Source organism: Pteropus medius, unplaced genomic scaffold (genome assembly GCF_902729225.1).
Source record: "Pteropus medius unplaced genomic scaffold, Ma_sr-lr_union100, whole genome shotgun sequence".
In the NCBI taxonomy this organism is placed as follows: domain Eukaryota; kingdom Metazoa; phylum Chordata; class Mammalia; order Chiroptera; family Pteropodidae; genus Pteropus; species Pteropus medius.
The window spans coordinates 3,881,103-3,902,286 of record NW_024349225.1 but is presented as its reverse complement, the minus strand read 5'-3'; the positions used below and the strand labels follow the sequence as shown (position 1 = coordinate 3,902,286).

The 21,184-nt window shown below is 36.8% G+C and overlaps 1 protein-coding gene across 3 annotated transcripts in view; it reads left to right on the top strand.

Moving 5' to 3' along the window:
* HMCN1 (hemicentin 1) overlaps positions 1-21,184 on the top strand; it is a 460,798-nt gene that overhangs the window by 423,386 nt on the left and 16,228 nt on the right. For all 3 annotated transcript variants that reach the window (XM_039881236.1, XM_039881237.1, XM_039881235.1), the window contains exons 90-102: positions 1,360-1,530; positions 1,700-1,870; positions 2,476-2,646; positions 2,817-2,987; positions 5,770-5,919; positions 6,191-6,328; positions 7,365-7,486; positions 8,564-8,801; positions 13,989-14,051; positions 15,068-15,187; positions 16,005-16,139; positions 18,486-18,599; positions 19,154-19,279. In XM_039881236.1, the coding sequence (XP_039737170.1) occupies positions 1,360-1,530; positions 1,700-1,870; positions 2,476-2,646; positions 2,817-2,987; positions 5,770-5,919; positions 6,191-6,328; positions 7,365-7,486; positions 8,564-8,801; positions 13,989-14,051; positions 15,068-15,187; positions 16,005-16,139; positions 18,486-18,599; positions 19,154-19,279 (1,890 nt within the window). The remainder of the gene's footprint in view (positions 1-1,359; positions 1,531-1,699; positions 1,871-2,475; positions 2,647-2,816; positions 2,988-5,769; positions 5,920-6,190; positions 6,329-7,364; positions 7,487-8,563; positions 8,802-13,988; positions 14,052-15,067; positions 15,188-16,004; positions 16,140-18,485; positions 18,600-19,153; positions 19,280-21,184) is intronic.

Sequence of the window (21,184 nt, the reverse complement as noted above, 5' to 3'; positions counted from 1 at the left end):
ATGCATCTGTGCTATAAGAGTTTATATCGTAAGGTGTGGGCTTTTGTTAACCAACAGCCTTAAAAATCGAATATATGAAAATAATGGGAACAGCAGAACTTTTTAAATCACATAGTCCAGATATAAGGACTGTGAGCATCAACAACCCGAATCAATAAAGAAGTAGTTTTGAGCAATATCTGCTATAGATTTAAAGGCTTTCTTCTTTCTTTTTAAGTTTACTCAAATACATTTTAGTGCAAATTCTTGTTAGCTAAAATAAATTTGTCTGACTGTGTTTTCCTGTATCTACAAAGTACAAGGATATGTAGTCAACTCGATTAGAGAACAGTTAATGAAAAGAAAATGCAAGAAAATTTTAAAATATCTTCTAAACAAAGCAGTTAGATGATAATTTCATTTCTTAGGTTTCAACTCACTCTTTTGGTGTCTTATAGGTTGTTAAAAGATTATTTAGACACAGATCTTAAGGCCCTATTTTGGTCAATATCTTGGTTAAACTGGGTGACCACAAAAACGTACTTTATGAACCCCACATAGAGAAATTACCCTACAAGCACAAGTATCACCTGACACCGATTTATACATAAGAGAAACCATAACGCTGAGCCTCAGCCCATGCCCCTGGTGAGGAACATAAGCCTGTTCAGCCCTGTGCTCAGATTGCATAATATGTTAGTTACCAAATGGAAGGCCTTAATGTCACTCCTTGGGAGATACTGGTCAGTTTTTTTCCTCCTGTTTCGGAAGCAGGTGAGTGCGTTATTCAGAACTTTTAATTCATGAACATCATTATGTAATGGAGAAAAAATTTTCAAAGACTTAACTGTGCAAATTACTTTTTCGTCAAAATATCCAAGTACATTTTTAAACATAGAACAAGGTCAGGCTTAAAGATGTGCTCTTGCAGCCTGAGGTACAAGTTTTCACTGTGGAAACCGTGGGTGGTCCACACCCCCGTCCCAATCCGTCACACAGCCTGGCTCCAAAGCTTCTGGTCCCTTCCACTTTCCCCAGAGCACAGACAAGTACTTACCTAGCATTTAAAAACTCAGATTGTGTTTACATATGGTAGTTTAATTAAATTTTATTTTAATAAAAAAAAGCCCTTTGCATAATTTTAAGCATTTATTTTGGCATTAGGCAGCCTCTGAGTTTCCCTACAGACACTAATTCCCATGAAAATCTAAACAGAAGGAGAAAGGAAGAACATCATTTATGTTTTCTTTGGTTCAGTTTCAATTAGTTTAGAGTCTGGACTGATTTAACTCATTATTGAGTTAATTTACTTGTATAATTTTGTTTCATTAACAAACATCATTCTGTGACTTGAAACTCTGTCTCTTGGAATATTTGTAGTTCATGGAACATGGAGCACTTGGCAGCCTTGGGGTGTATGCAGCAAAAGTTGTGGGAAAGGTACCCAGACAAGAACAAGACTGTGCAACAACCCACCACCATCGTTTGATGGATCCTACTGTGATGGAGCAGAAACACAGATGCAAGTGTGCAATGAAAGACACTGTCCAGGTAAGAGAAATACAGTGTCTATACCCTTAATGAACATCTACCTCTTATCTAGGTAGTATGTCAATAAGAATCAATGTCAACAAGAACATCACTCAGCCTAACAATGCCCAGAGTTTCACCTGCTCGTTTTCAAGTAGTAACAGAGCACATATGTTTTTCCTTAATCCAGTTGATGGCAAGTGGGCCACTTGGGCCAGTTGGAGTACCTGTACCGTGTCCTGTGGAGGAGGTGCCAGACAGAGAACAAGGGACTGCTCCGATCCTGTTCCACAGTATGGAGGAGGCAAATGTGAAGGGAGTGATGTCCAGAGTGATTTTTGCAATAGTGACCCTTGTCCAAGTGAGTGTTGGAAATAGTGAGTCAACATTATACTTTCTTAAAGTTCCATTATGGCTTGAAGTCCTTAAAGTTATATATTCTGTTGCTTGATTCATCTGCCTTTGGTTTAGGATATCAAAATGTTGTATGGTTGCTGTGATGTCTATATAATACATAGATATAATTGATTTGCTCTGTCCTATTTCATTTGCTCTGTAGGACCAGCTGCAGAGCACAAGGATGAGGGCACTCTTTCATGCTAACTATTAATGATGTTGATAATCCCTTTACGGAGGCAAACAGACTGCTCTTTGCCTTAATTCAGTCACCAGATAGATGCTTAGAGACTAGCAGCATCTGAATCCACTGTATCTTGAATGTTATAGCCTTGACTCATTAGGAGCAAAGACTTGGTCTCATTCATATCCTTCAGCTCAAGGAACATGAAAAGACTCAATAAATTTATATTAAATGGAATCGCACAATCACTGGGATGTAAACCCAGTTTCTGGTCAAAACATCAGCTTATGGATCAATGTGTTTCTTTTCAGTTCCCGGGGAGCGTGTTCTCATACTTTTTGGATGAATGTCATTGATAGCACTTGTCCAATGGTTCTGTGTTGCAGCTCATGGTAACTGGAGTCCCTGGAGCGGCTGGGGAACATGCAGTCGGTCGTGTAATGGAGGGCAGATGCGGCGGTACCGCACGTGTGACAACCCTCGGCCCTCCCATGGAGGAAGAGCTTGTGGGGGGCCAGACTCCCAGATCCAGAGATGCAACACTGACATGTGTCCTGGTGAGCTTTCCAACTCCTGGCAGTGGAACGAGTAAAGCATTTTATTTTGTGTTCATTGTAGCAGCCCCCTCATTTCAGATCTTAAAATGAAAGTCACGTGGGCAGGGTCACCCTAACCGTAAATTTTAAGACCGATCTGTTACTATTGACCATTTCATCCTTTTTCACAGTGGACGGGAGTTGGGGACACTGGCATAGCTGGGGATTGTGTTCTGCTTCTTGCGGAGGAGGTGAAAAGACTAGAAAACGGCTGTGCGACAATCCAGAGCCATCTAAAGGTGGTCGCCCCTGCCCAGGAGACGCTACTCAGGTGTCCAGATGCAATGTGCAAGCATGCCCAGGTAAGCAATGGCGTTAGACTCGGGCAGAACCATTGCCGGCACATTTACAGCCTTTCTGCAAATTGAAAAAGAGTGTCTCCCTGAGCCTACAAATTACAAAACAGTATCAACTGTGGAAAGAAGGTTTAGGAAAAATGCACTTTTCCCCCTCTAGTTGGTGCAGCTCTACACTAAAACTCATGCTGGATTTTAGCCTCTGCTTGGCCCCTTCCAGGCTCTCTTGTCAAAGGACATGGTCTTCAGAGCTGTAAATACCAGTCCTAGGCTTGGGGTGGTGAAAAGGCGTGGAAGAGCAGGGAGAGCCAGGCTGAGACTCCAGGCTGAAAAATGAGTGTGGGGCCGAAACGGAATGTCTACCAGAAATACACAATTGGAGGCTGTTATTTCGCAGATGGAAATATGGAGGACGATAGTGTGGAACATAAAATAGAGGCCATTTCTGTTCCAGGAAAAAGATTAGGGGAGAGTTCAACTACCATAACTCCAGTCATGCTGCATGGCCAGATATTGTAAGTAATGTAAAAATTCAGAAGGAACAAAGTCGGAATTCTAAAACTCATGGAAAGGGTTTTCTGGAGTCGTAAGAAATGGGGAATAAAACTAAGGGTACTTGTTTCAGAAGACAGACTTTCTAAGGGCTATAAGAAGACCGAAAATAACAGTCTCACATTATTGAAGTGTTGAGAAACCACTGACTTTCCAAAGCTTTAAGGTTGCTTTACAAATAAAGTGTCCCTGGAAACCAAGAAGGCCCAAAAAAGAAAGGAATCACATGAAAAGATTTATGCATTATTCATGACAGCTAAGACATGGGAACAACGGAAGTGCCCTTCAGTAGATGATACGATAAAGATGATGTGGTACCTATATACAATGGAATATAACTCAGCCATGAGAAAAGATGAAATACTGCCATTTGTGACAACGTAGGTGGATCTTGAGATTATCATGCTGAACGAAATAAGTCATACAGAAAAAGTTGAGAACCATATGATTTCACTTATATGTGAGATCTAAAACTGAAAGCAAATGAACAGGACAAAAAAACAGAGATTCACGGACATGGACAACAGTTTAGTGGTTACCAGACAGAAGTAGAGGGAGGGTGAAGGTAGGTTAGGGTAAAGGGGGTCAAATCTATGGTGACAGAAGAAAATTTAACTTTGAGGGATGAACGCACAATGCAGTATACATATAATGTATTATTGAATTGTATACTTGAAACCTATATAATTTTATTAACCAATGTCTCTCCAACAAATTTAATAGAAAAAAGTAAAATAAAACAAAAATAAAGAACATAACAGAAAATTTTTAAAAATTATGGGATCTAGACAAGCTAGAAGGGTAAGTGTCTATCAGTCAACTGCTCAGCAATTCTTCTCAACATGTCAACTGATTACCAAGGATTTTGAAGCTCTAACATGTAGGCATGGTGACAATTCTAGTTTCAGTTAAGGCATTTTATCATTCAACCTCTGGTGGTACAAGGGACCCAGTGACAGAAGAAAGCCTAAATAGACAATTTGGATTATAGAGTTTAGCAGAAAGTTTCGAGGATTCCAACTAGGTAGCCAGTACTGGGAGATATATGTAGAACACTAGGACTCAAATTCCTTTGTGAGGCAAGAGAAACAACAACACTAATAATCAAAGTGATGCAAATTAAAATGATGAAATACTGTACTTACTGATTTTTCTGAGATTGAATACAGTCATATTTTCCCCCTTATGTAATACATGATAACATTATCTGAAACACCTAGTGATTGTTTTAAAATATATTCAATTAAAAGGCATCGAATAATGAATATATATGAATTTCAGTATAAGCTGTTTTCCAATATGTTTCTCTCCTAACAAAGCATGCAGTTCATTTAAGAAACAGTCTTTGACCACCTCTTCTGTGTTAGTAAGCTGTAATTTTGTTGAACAATGGAAAGAACACATAAAATTATTATAGAGATACTTTTTTAAAATTTTTATCATTTTTCAACCTGATTGTGTTGGTATGAATTTTGCTGCACTATTAAAAATACAGTATCCTTCTCAAATTTTTCTCAAGTTAAGCATTTTCCAGTATATAATGTGAAGAACTTGATAAGCCCTTGGTCTGGAGCCCATGTTCACAATACCCCTTACATGTGCCACTTTTATGTTGACAGTAACCTATCAGAAGGCTTAAGAGCTGTTTTGTTGGTGAGCCCGCCTTTCCCTCTCTGCTCCCATGAAGGAGGCAATAGATAAAAGAGCGTGGCTTTTGATGCCAACCACAGCTGTGTTCAGATCCTCATCCCAGCAATATAGTGATGGGAAAGTCACTTGATTTCTCTGAACTTTACTTACTCTGCAAACTGTGCCTATTTAAAACTACCTTACAGGATTTTGATAGTATTAAGAGTTAACACACCTTAAGAGCTTACCATAGTGCATGACGTGCTCAATAAGCTCTCATTATTATCATCATTTCATCACCATCAACAAACACACACTTTATTTTGGCTTTGGGACTGGGTACTGATTGTATTCTTTGGATTGTGAAATAATGTTATGATGTGCATAGATTGGAAGGATCATAGATTTATGTGGGATGATGAGTGTTACATGAGAGTAGAATGTTTTGAAAGCTTATTTATTACACTCTTAAATTCAGATGTCATACGATCTTTTTAAAAGTTTGAGAGAAGACTTGTAGCATCTTTGAATACTGGCTTTCTTTTCTAACATGTAATGTTGATGAAATTATTTCCTTATCCAGAAATGTTTTTCCTTTCCCCAATAGGTGGGCCCCAGCGAGCCAGAGGAAGTGTTATTGGAAATATTAATGATGTTGAATTTGGAATTGCTTTCCTTAACGCCACAGTAACAGATAGTCCTACCTCTGATACTAAGATAATACATGCCAAAATTACCAATGTACCTCGCAGTCTTGGTAAGTCGCTTTGCCTGTAAAAGTTGTTAATAAGCCTATTTTTAAAAACCGATACATATTGTTCTTCATCTTATTATCTCACTTAAAATTTCTAGAGGATGCTACTACTGAAGGATCCATATAATAGTCCTTAAAGACATATGTGATACTAGCATGTATTTTGTTATTTTTCAAGCTTATTTGGGATTCATCCTTATGCATAACATGCTTCAAAGACAATAATAACAATGAACTATAAATATTGTGATTTGTCACCTTATTTGTCCTTTAGGCTCAGCAATGAGAAAGATAGTTTCCATTTTAAATCCCATTTATTGGACAACAGCAAAGGAAATAGGAGAAGCAGTCAATGGCTTTACCCTCACCAATGCAGTCTTCAAGAGAGAAACCCAAGTGGAATTTGCAACTGGTTAGTGCCAGCTGAACTTAATATTCTGTTACTATAAAAAATATGATAGCTTTAAAAGTTAGTAGTTAAGAAAAATACATTGTATGTTCCCACAGAGAATAATTTCAAAGATTTTGATGTAATCTTATCATAAATACTAAAAAAGCAATTTCATAGTTTCCTGTAAATTTTTGCTAACATGGGTCTCTAAGGGGCCATGTGTTTTCAAACAGCATAGCGATTTTATACCTCCAAACTTTTCTTATATTTTCTCTGTATTTTCTTCTTAAATCCTTAGAAAGGGTTTTAAAGGCCAGAGTAGGAAAATGAGTCATTGCTCTTAATTAAAGGCTTTTGTCTATGAACCTGAGATTCAGTTAGAATACCTTATAGAGATTCTTTATCGAAAAGATGGAAATAAAACAAGCAGATGCAAAGGCTTTTTGCTTTATCCTTCGTCTTGATGAATATGTATTAGCTATTCATGGCTCTTTGCAAGTACATACAGGTTTTTATAGACCTTCATTTCAAGCCTCCTCCAAGGTGGTCAGCCTCAGTGGTGGTGATCTTTAAGGAAGAAGCACCGACGGAGGGCACAGCTTTAAACAACCCAGGGTTTCTTCACCACCATCCACTTACTAAGATGCCCCTTTGCTACATCTTGAAACATTGGAAAGAACAAAACCGTGTGACCAGACTCGTGGTTATTTCCAATCTGCCTGGTGAAGCTGTCTGTCCTTTCTCAGAGGCAATCCATTTTTGTGGAACTGCCCTGCTATTGCTTGTGATTTTAAAGTGTGGAATCCTTCACATAATCATATGCTACCTTTTTACTACATAAAAAGAGATTTTAGAACAAAAATCAAAAGCCTAACCTTAATTTGGGGACTAAATGCTGATTTAATTTTCTCATTGTCTATATCTATTCAAGCTTTAAACAAAGCTTTTTTATTTAATCAAAATAGCACAGCTGAACTGGAATGTAAGGTAAATCTACCCTATGCTTACACAAACCATATAGTTTCTGCTATTAAAATGAATGTGTTGTAATTCCCAGGAGAAATCTTACGGATGACTCACATTGCTCGGGGCTTGGATTCCGATGGCGCTTTACTGTTAGATATTGTTGTGAGTGGCTATGTCCTACAGCTCCAGTCACCTGCTGAAGTCACCGTAAAGGTAAAATGTCAGGATAACTTGCCTTTGCTGTTTATTGGAATAATGGTAAGAGTAGGAGTCAGAGAATCATAGAGAGAGCACAGAGAACTTGTGTAGTTTGCCTTGTTTACTTTAGGGAGTAAATGTATAAATCATTGAGGTTGCAAATGGCTATCTGGTCTTTGTTTACAATAGCCAAGACGTGGAAACAACCTAAATGTCCATCGATGGATGAATGGATAAAAAAGATGAATGATTGCCATTTGCAATGATATGGATTGATCTTGAGCGTATTATGCTAAGTGAAATAAGTCCGATGCAGAAGGACAAAAACCATATGATTTCACTTACTTGTGGAATATAAAATGAAAAGTAACAAATAAACTAATATAAAAAAAAAAACCCTCATAGATACAGACAACAGAACGGTGGTTACCAGTGGGGAAAGGGGTTGGGGACAGGGTGAAATGGATAATGGGGATCAAATACCAGGAAAGGAAGGAGACTAGATTTTGGATGGGAAGCAGACAATAGAGTACACAGATGTCAAATTATAATTTTGTACATCTGAAAGTTATATAATGTTATTAACCAATGTTACCCCAGTAAGTTTAATTTTAAAAAAATCCTCAGGGGCAAGTCTTTGCAAACTCTTAGTGCTTTTATTAGGACCTGTTTATCAGGACCAATCACTGCTATGTTCATTTAAGTTATTTGTTTAATTTGTTTAATTTTCTACAAAGAAAATACTAATTCTTGCATAAAGGTTTTTGTGTATCACCCAAAGTTTCTGAAATTAAAGAGTAATATCAATCACCCTTTCACATCTTCTCTTTACTCCTGACCTACAACTTTGAGTCCTTTATTAAACTGTAATTTATGACAGTAAAATTATGAAATTAATGTAGTAATTAAAAGGTTCAAACTTTATTTCCTGAACACTACTGTACAATTACAATTTTATCTAGAACTATATATATTTTAGCACCCAAGGCTTTTTTCTCATTCTGCATCTCATAATTCCCCCCTCCCCCCCCGCCCCAAAATTAAAACCAGGATGAGCCATGCCAATCCTCAAATCCATATTGTCCTCCTTAGGATTACACGGAAGACTACGTTCAAACAGGCCCTGGGCAGCTGTATGCCTACTCAACCCGGCTGTTCACCATCGATGGCATCGGCGTCCCATACACATGGAACCACACAGTATTCTATGACCAGGCACGGGGAAGAATGCCTTTCTTGGTAGAAACGCTTCACGCATCCTCTGTGGAATCCGACTACAACCAGTTAGAAGAGACATTGGGTTTTAAAATTCACGCTTCAATTTCGAAAGGTAATTTGGTTGAAGGAAAGTCCAGATATAGCCAAAAGAGTAAAAGAATTGCATTGGTGCCATTCAAAATAAGGATATTAAGGCATAGAACAAACACGATGACATTAGGTTATTCGTGTATGTTGTCTGTTTTGTGGTAGTTAAGCCCTGTGGTTAAGCCAGTGCAGTAGGGGTTCTGATACATTTGTTTTACTAAGGCGCTTCTTCATATATAGCATAGTGGAGTTGTTATTCTATTACAAATGCTCAGAGAGGTTTAAAAGTATATACTCTGTCAGAATGATTTTTTTGGAGGTAATGAAGACCACTTATTCTTGTTCTGAATTTTATATTTTGTCAAAGAAGTTTTTAAATTCCTGAAATGGAACGTCAAGGTGTATCTTAACCTAAACTAGTCCAAAAAAAAGTTTCCCATCGTTTAAAAGCAATGCAGCAGTAATCAGGATTCTAACTGTCATTTTTCGTTCCCAGCGGTTATAATTTTGAACCACTTTTTACTTTCCAAGCAGAGTTCTACAACCCTTGATCTCAGCAGGCTTCCTATGCTCTGTGGGTCTTTGACATGTGTGTATCTTGAGGTTTCCTTTCCCGCCATATGGATCATCATGACAGTTAGCATTCCATGGGGTTTTGATGGTAGGAAATACTCACATGTAGTTACATAGTAGACACTGTTTGAATGACTTTAACTTTGAACTTTCGAGTTTCTGAGTACACTTAAAATGACTCATTGGCCTTGTACGTGTATATGTTTTGCTCTGTACTGGCTTTCCTAAAATAGATCCAAGTAGATTTTAAACAGCATCGTTCTGTTCTATCATACACTAAAATCTTATTCTTACCACTTACTCCTAGTTCCCTCCATTGTGGGTAGGACTGTTTTCTTCTTCAGTCAGAACTGCTTCATCACATTTGAGATCATTATAATCTAGGAGTAAGCATTCATATTTTTTAAGATAATCACAGGTTCCCGAACCCTCATAGCCAGTGGAGCCCATAACCCCACATCTCCACCCACATGTCACCACCAGCACCTCGTTTTACTTTTGTCACCATGACCAGGTCACTCAGACGAAAAAGAAAAGAGCCTCTGGAATAAGGATTTTATGTTTTCTCTTCCCCAATAATGCCTGCTTTTCACATCTAACCTGTTTCTACTTTTTCTAGTGCTCCATATAATTTAAAAAAATAAAATGAAAGATAACTTGGCCCAAGACTTTGGTTAAAAATAAATTTATACCATATGGGACAAGAGGAATTAAGGTAATTTTGAAAAGTTATGTACAGTTTTTACCCAGTTGTGTGAATCCTCTAAGCTTGAAATGGCTTGAAGGTCTTATGTTACCTGTAAGGTCAGTGTTGTAGATTTGGGTCCCACAATAGAAGAAAGCACACTATAGGACATTTAAAACCCCTTACTGTTCTTATACACTATGCTTGTATAAATTACATCCAATACATGTGTCCATTTGTTATTGACATTTTTCCCGAGATTTTCAGTTGTATACCTGCAGTTTCTTTTCACATGACCACCAGGGGGCAAGCTTGCATTCTTGGTTGCTTAACCAGAAAGTTCTTTCTCTGCTGTTGAATCTAAACTAGAGTTATGATTACAGTGCAGTTAGAATCACCTAGAGAGTTTGGTGAAAGTTCAGATTTTGGTTTAGCTAGACTAAGGTAAGATCTGGGAGTTTGTACTTTTAACGGCCCCTAAATTATTGTCATATATCTGATCTGCACAGTGGTATTTGGAAACTACTGATCGAGAGAATTCACACTATAAATCAATATGATTTTTAAAAAATATATATCTTTAAAATAAAATGGATTTATTTTTTACATATAATTATAAAATATGTTTAATTTTATGAATTAAACAATAAAAATATCAGAAACAACAAAGGAAAAGGTAAATAGATAAAACCACAAATAAATTTTTAAAGACTTTTTCATGGGAGAAAAAAACAAAATCGAGAAAGTAAAATATATACTAAGAAAAAATATTTGCAGTGCATATTATGGACAACTATTGTTAACCTTAATATTCATAAGGCTCTTAAAAATCAATAAGAAAAAGTCAAACACCCTAATAGAAAAAAAACATAAAGGCTGTGAACAGGAAATGTACAAAGAAAGAAGCAATAATGACAAAATGAAAGTGAAAAATTGTTTAACGTCATCAATAAGCAAAGAAAGCACATCGAAACAATGAGGTACCATTTTTCAGTTATCATTCAGAGATTAAAAAATATGAATCACTCAGGATTGAAGAGGGATGGGGAAACGAATGCCCTCATACACTGCCAGCAGGGGTTGTAAATTTGTTTAACATTTCTGGAAAGCAGTATGTATCAGTAGCTTTTCAAATAGTCATATCTTTTTAGTTATCTCATTCTAAAAGTCTGCCCATTCAAATCACAGAAATGGTCAATAATTCATGTCCTGGAAGTAAAGGTAAATATGTAAATGATGGCACAGCTATATGAGAAACTCTTAAATGGTCATTAAAATAATTTAAAGGAATATTTAGCTCATTTATTCATTTGAGAACATTTGTTGAGTTCCTACTGTGTATTCTAGGTTTTGACAATATAACTATAAACAACCGACAGAGGAGAATGTACATGACATAATAGTAATTGAAAAGTAGTACATGCACAATACAATCCCAACCTGAGTTGTCCACGCCACAGTGACTATAAGGAAACCTTTATACTAGTTAAAAATACAGATTCCCAGTCTTCTTCCTTGGCAATTTCAACTGGGTAATAGGACCAACGGGTCTGTATTTTTAATAAGCTCTTCAAGAGATTTTATGGCTGTTAGTCTGTGAAAGATCCTAACTTAAATTTTGAAGTGTATACTTACAAAAGTGATTAAAGGGAAAACATCAAAATGTTGGTAGTAGTTTGTTCCAAGTGACAAGGTTACTTTTCAAAGTTTTTACAATTATCATGTTACTATAACACAAACAAATATTTTGTATTACTCCCTACTATGTCAAAATGAAAATAACTAATACATTTCAAAATAACAGACTTTAATATAAAGAATAAAAAGAGTTTATAACAGAATATGATGTATTTCAATATGAAAATCTTTAGACATTACTATAGTATAAGGTGAGATATGGCTGAACTTATATATGGAGCCTCGGTATGTTTTTTTTTTTAAATATCAAGTAATACTTGGTAATGTTCTGAATAAAAAAATGTGTAGTCAACCATCAATTTACATGACAGTAGCTTTCTTAGAAAATTTATTGTATATCTTAATCATACAAAAAATATTTCATATGTGGAAGATGCGTTTTAGCCTTAGATAATTATAAACAGCTCTCTCGCTTCCCATGAAAATCTTTCAGAGCAAGGGACAAATCTTCATCTTGCATCATTATCTTACACATTGCAGGGTTTTAAAATCTGCCCTGGAGTCTGCCCTTCTCACTAAATTTTAATAGGCCTCCCTATCATTATGACAACCAAAGTATCTCCCCAAAATCTTACCAAATACTACCTAATGGAAGATATCACCCCCATTTAGAACCAAAAATCTAAGGCTACTATCAGATAATAACTTACTGTGTTTATATGACACAGTTTTTCCACAATCGTATCCCCAGCACAGTGCCCTACACAACATGCTGGTTAGATTGCAGCATGTATGAATAAGTGAATAAATATAAAGGAAGCACGAATTATAATCACCACCTGTGTTGTATTCTTGAGTTCAGTGGGTAAAAGCCACCGATTTGTATCTAAATTCTTGTTCCGGCTTACATTAGGTCTTTGACTTCAGGCAACTTACATGACCTCAGCCTCTAAATCCTCGTCTGAAAATTGGTTACGATGAGAGTGAGGTTGTTGTGAGGCTTAAATGAAGTAAAGCACATGGAACTCACAGTACCATGTGACACGTTCAGTGATCGTTTAGCAGTCTGCTTGAGGTGATCCTATTCCATCCATCCTATTCCCATTCCCTCGCAGGTACAATTTCTATAGGCAGGGTAGAAATGGATCATGAACCCCTGCTTTCTCTTCAAGGTTTTAAGACGTTCGGTTACTTAGAAATAGCAAGTAGGACTCTAGTTTTCCAGTCAAAAAAATATTTTCATTGGAGTTGTGTTTCTTTCTCCCTCTAAATATACAAAACAGTTTTGAATAGTTTCATGTCCTCAGTAGAGACCAAGCAATATTATAATCAGAGACTCTCCAGAGTAGGAATGAATCTTTAAAATTAACTAATGCCCAGATACCCTCTATGAAGAGCACCTAAAACAATAGTAAAAATAAACACAGTTTCATGCATTTAGAATTGAAAGAAAAATCTAAGATAATTTCTAAGAGATTTAATATGAACTGAATATATGATACGAATTAAATAAAGCTTCACTAACGACCATCTTTTAAGTTGTGTGTGCGTGTCGTGTATGCACTTTACTTTGGTAACTCGAAAGATTGGTTTCATTTAAGTTTTTGCAGGTCACTAATATTTGAAAAATAATTTGCTAAACTGCTTAGAGTCAAGACTGAGTTACTTTCTAAGGAAAGAGATTCCCTAACTAACCTGTTTATTCTTGTTAATATATATATATATATTTTAACTTAAATCTATTCTATCACAATGTGCCTATTTCCCCTTACTGTCACTGCGTAGGAAAGGAGAACACTTGGTCACACATAGGGAGACATTGACCCAGCTGCTTTATATTGCAAACGAATGAGATCTACAAAAGGAGAGGCTCTCTTTCTTAGCATTTCTGTTTTTCACTGGCATGAGTTATTTTAAGTGCCTTGAAAATAGCGTTTCTACTTCTAGAAACAAACAGTAAGTAATGGCTGGAAGAATAGGATTCTGCCTGTGGTTATGGCTGGCATACCCATTGAGCTCGGGTCCTTTTTCATTATCACAGAATAAGTTTATTTAATTTTCTTTTGATTAATGTAAACAACTTAAACCGAAAATCTCTTTCCAATGGCCGCTTGCCAACGATCTGTGGACTATGATTCATTTAGTTCCTGGCTGGGAAACAGGAAGAGGTTTTCATTCCTGCTTGTTTCCCCCTCTTGTATTTGTTGTGCCGCGTGTTCCATCTCTGGCATATCTTCCCGAGGAAGATTGTACTGGAAAGAAACAGGGGCTGACATTCCAACCAGCCAGTGAATTTTGCTTTTCTGTCTATGGTAGGAGATCGCAGTAATCAGTGTCCCTCCGGGTTTGCCTTGGACTCATTTGGACCCTTTTGTGCTGGTAAGTATAGGAATAAATAATGCATTTTTTACATATTAAAGCGTTAATAATGGATACCATTTAATGGACATCTGTTGCCATTTGGCTAGAAATTTAATCATCACAATGTCCTGTAAATGTCCCTTTTTACAGGTGAGGAAACTGAGATGTAAAGAAGTTAAGTAGACTGCCTAAGATCACTCAGCTATCACGTAGCAGAGCTGAACTTGAATTTAAGATCATTGCAAAGCCCACACTCTTTCAGTTTGGTCACAGTCAAGTGTGTCAGGGGTCATAATCGAGTATAGAGGTGGAGTGAGCACAGGGACAAAACCGGACTCTGTTTGGCCACTCGAATGCCATAGACACGAAGCAGGAGTAATTCAACTCTAAATCACCTAATCCTAGAAGTGCCCAGTCATAGGATAGGGCAGAACTGTGGGTGGAAGACTAATGACTAAACCACCTTGTCTCATCTAAGTGCCAGCACAAGAGAGTCACAAATAAGTAAACAGCTGAGTAAATGGCTCGAGGAGCTCAAGTTTCCATTCGTAGGGCCTTGCTTTCACTGGTAGGCCACGTAGCGTAGTGGTAAAAGGTGGTCTTTAGAAATGGTATTGCCAAATTCAAATTCCGGGCCTGTGTGACCTTGGGCAATTGACTTAACCTCTTTGCTCCTCAGTTTTATCATGCAGATGAGGATAGTAATAAAAATACTTATCTCCTTGGAAGGTTGTCAACAACGAGAGTTAAGGTAGGTAAAAAGCATTTAAGTCAAAGTAAATGGTGTTTATATCTTAGTTTTCATCATCATTGTTTTAGAATTAATCTAAACATCTATTCACTATCAAAGATAATTTGGTAATACAGAAGAATTCATTTTTATTCAGCCTTAACATTTTGTGGCACTTGGGGCATTTCTGTCATATTTGATTTAATTCATTGACCTCTTGAAACAACTATTTTCACCGACTTCAAAAACTCCTGGAAAGCAGGGGGTGTACGTGCTAACTGGGCCTTTTCGTTTCTTTTTTCAGATGAAGACGAATGTGCGACAGGGAATCCCTGCTCCCAGATCTGCCACAATGCCGTAGGAACCTACTATTGCTCCTGTTCTAAAGGCCTCACCATAGCTGCAGATGGGAGAACTTGTCAGGGTACTTATTCATAAAGCTAAGTCTGACAGACATGTTTCAGCGATGGTCGTGACCACCTCTGACCTAGGAAGAGTATGGTAGACCCCTGCTCCTCTTTCCTGCTCTTTCTGCCCCCACCTGGCAGCAGAGAAGACCTTCATTAGGTTGAAAAAGTGAGAAAGAAGGAATAGTGCTCACACACTGCCCTCATATGGGGCAGTGTGGGGACAGGGAGACCTGTAAGTGACTCATTCACTCCCCACAACACAATGAGGAGAGACAGGATGATTACCACACTCATTTTACAGCGATGAAACTAAGGAATAAAGAGACTATAAAGAATTTAAGTAAATTGTACAATCCTGATAATACTTTGGGAGCATGAACAAAAAACACGTTTCTGTCAGATGCTAGATATGCTTCAAAGTTAAAACTGGGTAAGACTCTAGTTTTATAATGTAAAAAATAATGAAAAGAGGAAAGGATTTTTCCCTCTGTGCCCTCTTCTAAATTCGAAAGAGAGAAAGATTAGGGGTTTAGGAGTGGAGAGGAATAACTTTCATGGAGTGACTTACTTTACATATGGAAAAAGTGAGATTCCCAGAAAAAAGAAGTACATTTTTTAAAGTCCCTTAGTTTTAAATGGTCTAATAGATGGTTTGGTCTGTGAAGGTATCACTCCATGCTACTATGAGTTCATCAGCCATTTAACCCACCTGAAATGACTCAGTCAAAAAAATCAACATTCTTGCTGTTCATTGCCTTTCTTATCCCCATTTCACAGCAGGTTCTGAGGTTGGTTTTCTTCACCTTGGTTGAATGACTCACTTTGTTGCAGATATTGATGAGTGTGCTCTGGGTGGACACACTTGCCATGCTGGTCAGGACTGTGACAACACCATTGGGTCCTACCGCTGTGTGGTCCATTGTGGAACTGGCTTTCGAAGAACCTCTGATGGGCTGAGTTGTCAAGGTATAAAAATGGAGGCCCTTGCTTTATCTTCTTATACTAAGCATTAAGACCCCCTGCCTTTTGAATCATTAAAGTATACTTTTATAGATTAAGCTTCTTGATGTGATTTTTAGATGTAATATTCCATGGCTATTTTAAGTATTTGCAGCACAGGAGTTGTGAATAACAGCATTTGCAGGTTATATTTGAGAGAAGAGATTCTACAGCATGATCTAATAGACTCTATTTCATAAAACTTCATTGCATGAGACTACAAAAATATTTTTGCAGGACTTTTTTAATAGACTTAATTTTTAGAGCAATTTTGCTGTATAGGTTCATAGCAAAAGATAAAGAAATTCCCCATCTACGCCCTGCCCCAACTCTTTCGTAGCCTCCCCCACTGTCAACGTCCTGCACCAGACCAGTGTATTTTTTTACCATGGGTGAACCTGCACTGGCACATCATCATCACCCACAGTCCATAGTTTACATTAGAATTCACTCTTGGTACATTCTGTGGGTTTTGACAAATGAATAATGATATGTATCCTCCATTACAGTATTATACGGAATAGTTTCTCTGTCCTAAAAATCTTCTGGGCTTAACCTGCTTATCCCTCCTCCCCCCACACCTCTGGAAACCACTGATCATTTTACTGTCTCCACAGTTTTGTCTTTTCCAGAATATCATACAGTAGGAACCATACAGTATATAGCCTTTTCAGATTGGCTTCTTTCACTTAGTAATATGCATTAAAGTTTCCAATAAGTCTTTTCATGGATCGATAGCCCATTTCTTTTTTAATGCTGAATAATACTCTGTTACACGAGTGAAATGCCATTTATTTATACTTTCACCTACCGAAGGATGCCTTGGTGCTTCCAAGTTTTATCAATTATGAATAAAGCTGCTGTCAGGATTTTCACAGAGGCAGAAACAGTGGATACAAAACTGAATGCCCATTAATAGTTCAAGGAATGAATGAATTATAGACCATCCACACCATGAACCATTGTGCAGCCCTTACAAAGAGTATAATGGAGCTCAGCCGTTTGACTTAGAGGAATTTCCATGAGGTGTTGTTGAATGAGAACATCAAGATGTAGGAAAGTATATGTAACTTACATAGAAAAGATTATGTGACTGGAAAACAACCAAAGAAAAAAGAAAGGATTTATACATCAAAGTAGAGATGTATTTGTATATGTAGAAGAGATATGTTATTGTTTATACTAGATTGTTAATACAGTTTGGCTTTGGTGGACAAGGGAGGAAAAAGGGATAAGGGAGATTAACAAAAGAGGAAAATATATATGAAAATCTGTTTGAAAGTATATGATCACATTTGTGTACTTACTTATATTAACATATGCACATTTTGAAAAATTGAACTAAAAGTTCTCAAATAGAAAACAAATACAAAATAAGACATTGGCAATCTCAAGTTCGGGAGTGAAGGTGAGGACATGAAGAGCCTGAATGTGGTGATTCTTCTTTTGAAGGGTTTGGAATAGAACAGAGACATGGAGGAGCTTGAGATGAGTGTAGACCCAAGAAAGAGATTTTGTTAGGATGGGAAAATTTGGTCATGTCTCTAAGGTTGCGGGAAAGATGACAGGAGGAAGGACTTTAAAAATATACAAGAGGAAAGAATGATCCATGGAGCACAATCCTCATTTTGATGAGGAAGGAGGAAATGGGCTACAGAACCGAAAAGCTCCTATTGAGGGGCTTTTCTTAAATGAGAAAAGAGGTCTCTCTTCCTCTGGGACTGGAAGGGAAGAGAGGGGAGAAGGTACAAAAAAAAGGGCAAGTGGACACGAGTTTGGGACATTCATTCCCCTTTTTTTATTACACTATGACCTAGATGGCGTTTGGGAAGATTCATTTGTCAGTGACTACAGACCAAGAGAAATGCTAAAGTTGCTAGTCAGGCTCAAGGTGATAAAGACAGGAAAAATGGGAATGAAAGGCCAATTGCAAAATATATTACAAAAGACCCTAGCTTTTATTTATTTTTTCCTATCTTTACATTCTAGTCTGTCAGCAACACTCCAGGGCTGAAACTTCCTAGAAGCAGGAATGCAAGCCACATGGTAAAATAGCCAGAGGTGTGTTGCGTTGACATAGTTCCAAGTCACGAGCAAATGTCTACCTTTGAGGAGAACTGAAGAGAGATTCCCTCTCCAGCAATTACGTCTGTCAATTATCTAGCAGATTATATGAGAGCGATTATATTGGATTAGTTTTAGAGAAGATCTTAAACATGATAATTATCAAAGATCATTAAAATGTTAAACATTGGGGATAAATTAATTCAAGTTTCCTAACGAATAAAATGAAATTTTCGTTCTATTTTGTAGATATTAATGAATGTCAAGAATCCAGCCCCTGTCACCACCGCTGTTTCAACACCATAGGAAGTTTTCACTGTGGATGTGAACCTGGATATCAGCTCAAAGGCAGAAAATGCATGGGTAAGGAAAGGCCTTTGAATTCAAAATAACATCTTTGTAACTTCTTAATAATGTCTGATCTAGACCTTTTGCTATGCCCTTAGCCTGAGTTATGGATAGGATACCTACTATGTATCCTATATATAAGCTATACAGAAATAAAATGGAAGCAAATGCTGTGCTTTAGGAGTTTTATTTTCTAATTACATAACTATTTTTGAAACATTTCCTTTATTATATTTACCAATTTTCACAGAACATTATGTAATATATACACATCTACACATATAGTTATATATAATAATTGGGTATATATACATATATATAATTTTTATTTTTTTAGGAGGAAGAAATGGTTTGTATGGCTACTAACCCCGTGAAGTGATGTTTTTTATTTTTATTATTCTGTTTTAAAATTAAGGGTGTTATGTACTTTGATGGATTTAAACACTTTAACTTTACATGATGCCGTCAACATATTATAGTTTACAATATCCTTAAAATCCCAAAGTATAATTTCTATTGAGAAAATGATTTCTTTTCTCAATCTGCATTACCTTTGTCTTTTCATGAAGATGTGAACGAGTGTCGACAGAAAGTATGCAGACCCGATCAGCACTGCAAGAACACCCGTGGTGGCTATAAGTGCATCGATCTTTGTCCAAATGGGATGACCAAAGCAGAAAACGGAAGCTGCATTGGTGAGTGCTTGGCTGTTTCAATGACTGAGATTCATTTATCATCGACAAGCCAAGTAAGGCCTCCCTTTTTAAAACTAATGATTTTAGTAAACTTTGAATAAAAAAAAAAAAAAAACAAGGAAATTGTTCTTTTTCCATAAGTTATTTTATCCCCAACTTTTAGTATGATTGAGCTCTGAAGTCCCAGGGTCACAACTATAGCAGGAAGTAGAAGCTACCGTGGTGATTTATGACCATTCTGAGCTCCTATCAGTTAAATAATTTGGTTCATATAGATTAATATCCACATAAATTAATAACCACACATTTCTAATACTAAATTTAGCATATATGTTTAGAATTTCATAGGAGGGTTGAGAAAAAATGTATTTGTAGAATATATTAAAAGTTCAAAATATATATGTGTGAACACACACCGTAACATATATATGACTTACTGTTGAACTGTACACTTGAAACACTGGATCTCGTTAACCAATGTCACCATAATAAATTAAAAAAATAAAAAGTAATTTTAATAAAAGTTCAAAATATAATTATTTTAGAACTAAATATTTAAATTACAAATCAGTGACCAGACAATAAATTAAATTATATTTCTCCTCAAGATTCTACACAAATGAAACAAATAGTTTTCCTGCTCTCGTGTACTTACAATCTACTGGGATAGATTGGCAAACTCTTCTTCCTTCACCGAAAGAAAAAAAACAAACTATAATACAAGGCAGAATAAAACATCATAAAAGAGGTACAAATAAATTGTATGAGAGTACTCAAAAGAGTAACCAGATGTCACAGGAGTGACTATCAGAAGTGGCACGGAGGTGATCACATTTAAATATAGCCTTGACTGGAATGTTGCGGAGGTGGTAGAAAAAGGAAAAACAAGCCCCGATCCGGGAGAAAAGAGCCGGACTGGGAGATGACATGCTAAAATTCATCCTTCCTTCTTGGCAGCTGTCTGTCCTTGAACAGATAGTCCTAAGATGACACGGAAATTTGAGTTTAAGTTTCCCCTTTTTTAAAATGGGACTTCTTAAAAATTTCTGAAATATTTATTAATAAAATTACAATATGTCTTGGATTTATTTCAAAATAATATGAGTAGAGGGAGTGTATAAATATAAATGAAAGAAAATTGACCAGTCGTCGATACTTGTTGAAGTGTACGGAAGGTTAGTATACTACTTAAAAACACACAACTGGGCAAGGGGAGTTGGACTATCAGATTTCAAAGACTCTTTTCAGTTCTGTGGATAAAGGTAAATATATTTTTTAACACCTAAGAATAGTAGCCAACTCAGAGCATCATATGCAGTTGTGTGTAATTATAAATATTTTTAAGAGTATTGACTCTGTAATTATGTATAAGATGAATTAGAAATGAGATGAGCTGAAAGACAAGACTGCTTAAGAAGGACAGCAAAAATATAGCTAAGTGGAAATGGAAAATGGGGATATGTGGGTTTGATTGACGGAAGTAGAATTCCCAACGTTGGAAACTGAGAGAATAAGTTCATGATAACATTTGCATCCTGGTTAACTGGGGAGAAAGAATGTTGTTACCATAAGTAAGGGAGTAATGGTAAGACATTGGAGACATGCTGAGTTTGAAGTACTGATAAAACACGGAGATGGAGATGGCCAGCCAGAGCTAGAAATATGGCACTGGAGAGAAGAAGCAGTGCATTACTGTTGCTTTAAATCTACATCAACGAGCTTACTAGATTCACTAGTGTAAATAAGCTGGCCAAAGGAGGAGGGAGTATAGAGAAAGGAAAACAAACAGCTGAGAATAAAACCCTTTCCACAGAAAGGAACAAGAGGAGGAACAGTAGCGAGTTAGGAAGTGGCAGAGCTAGGTCTTGAAACCAGGTTTTCTGACTCCATGTCTCAACCACATGG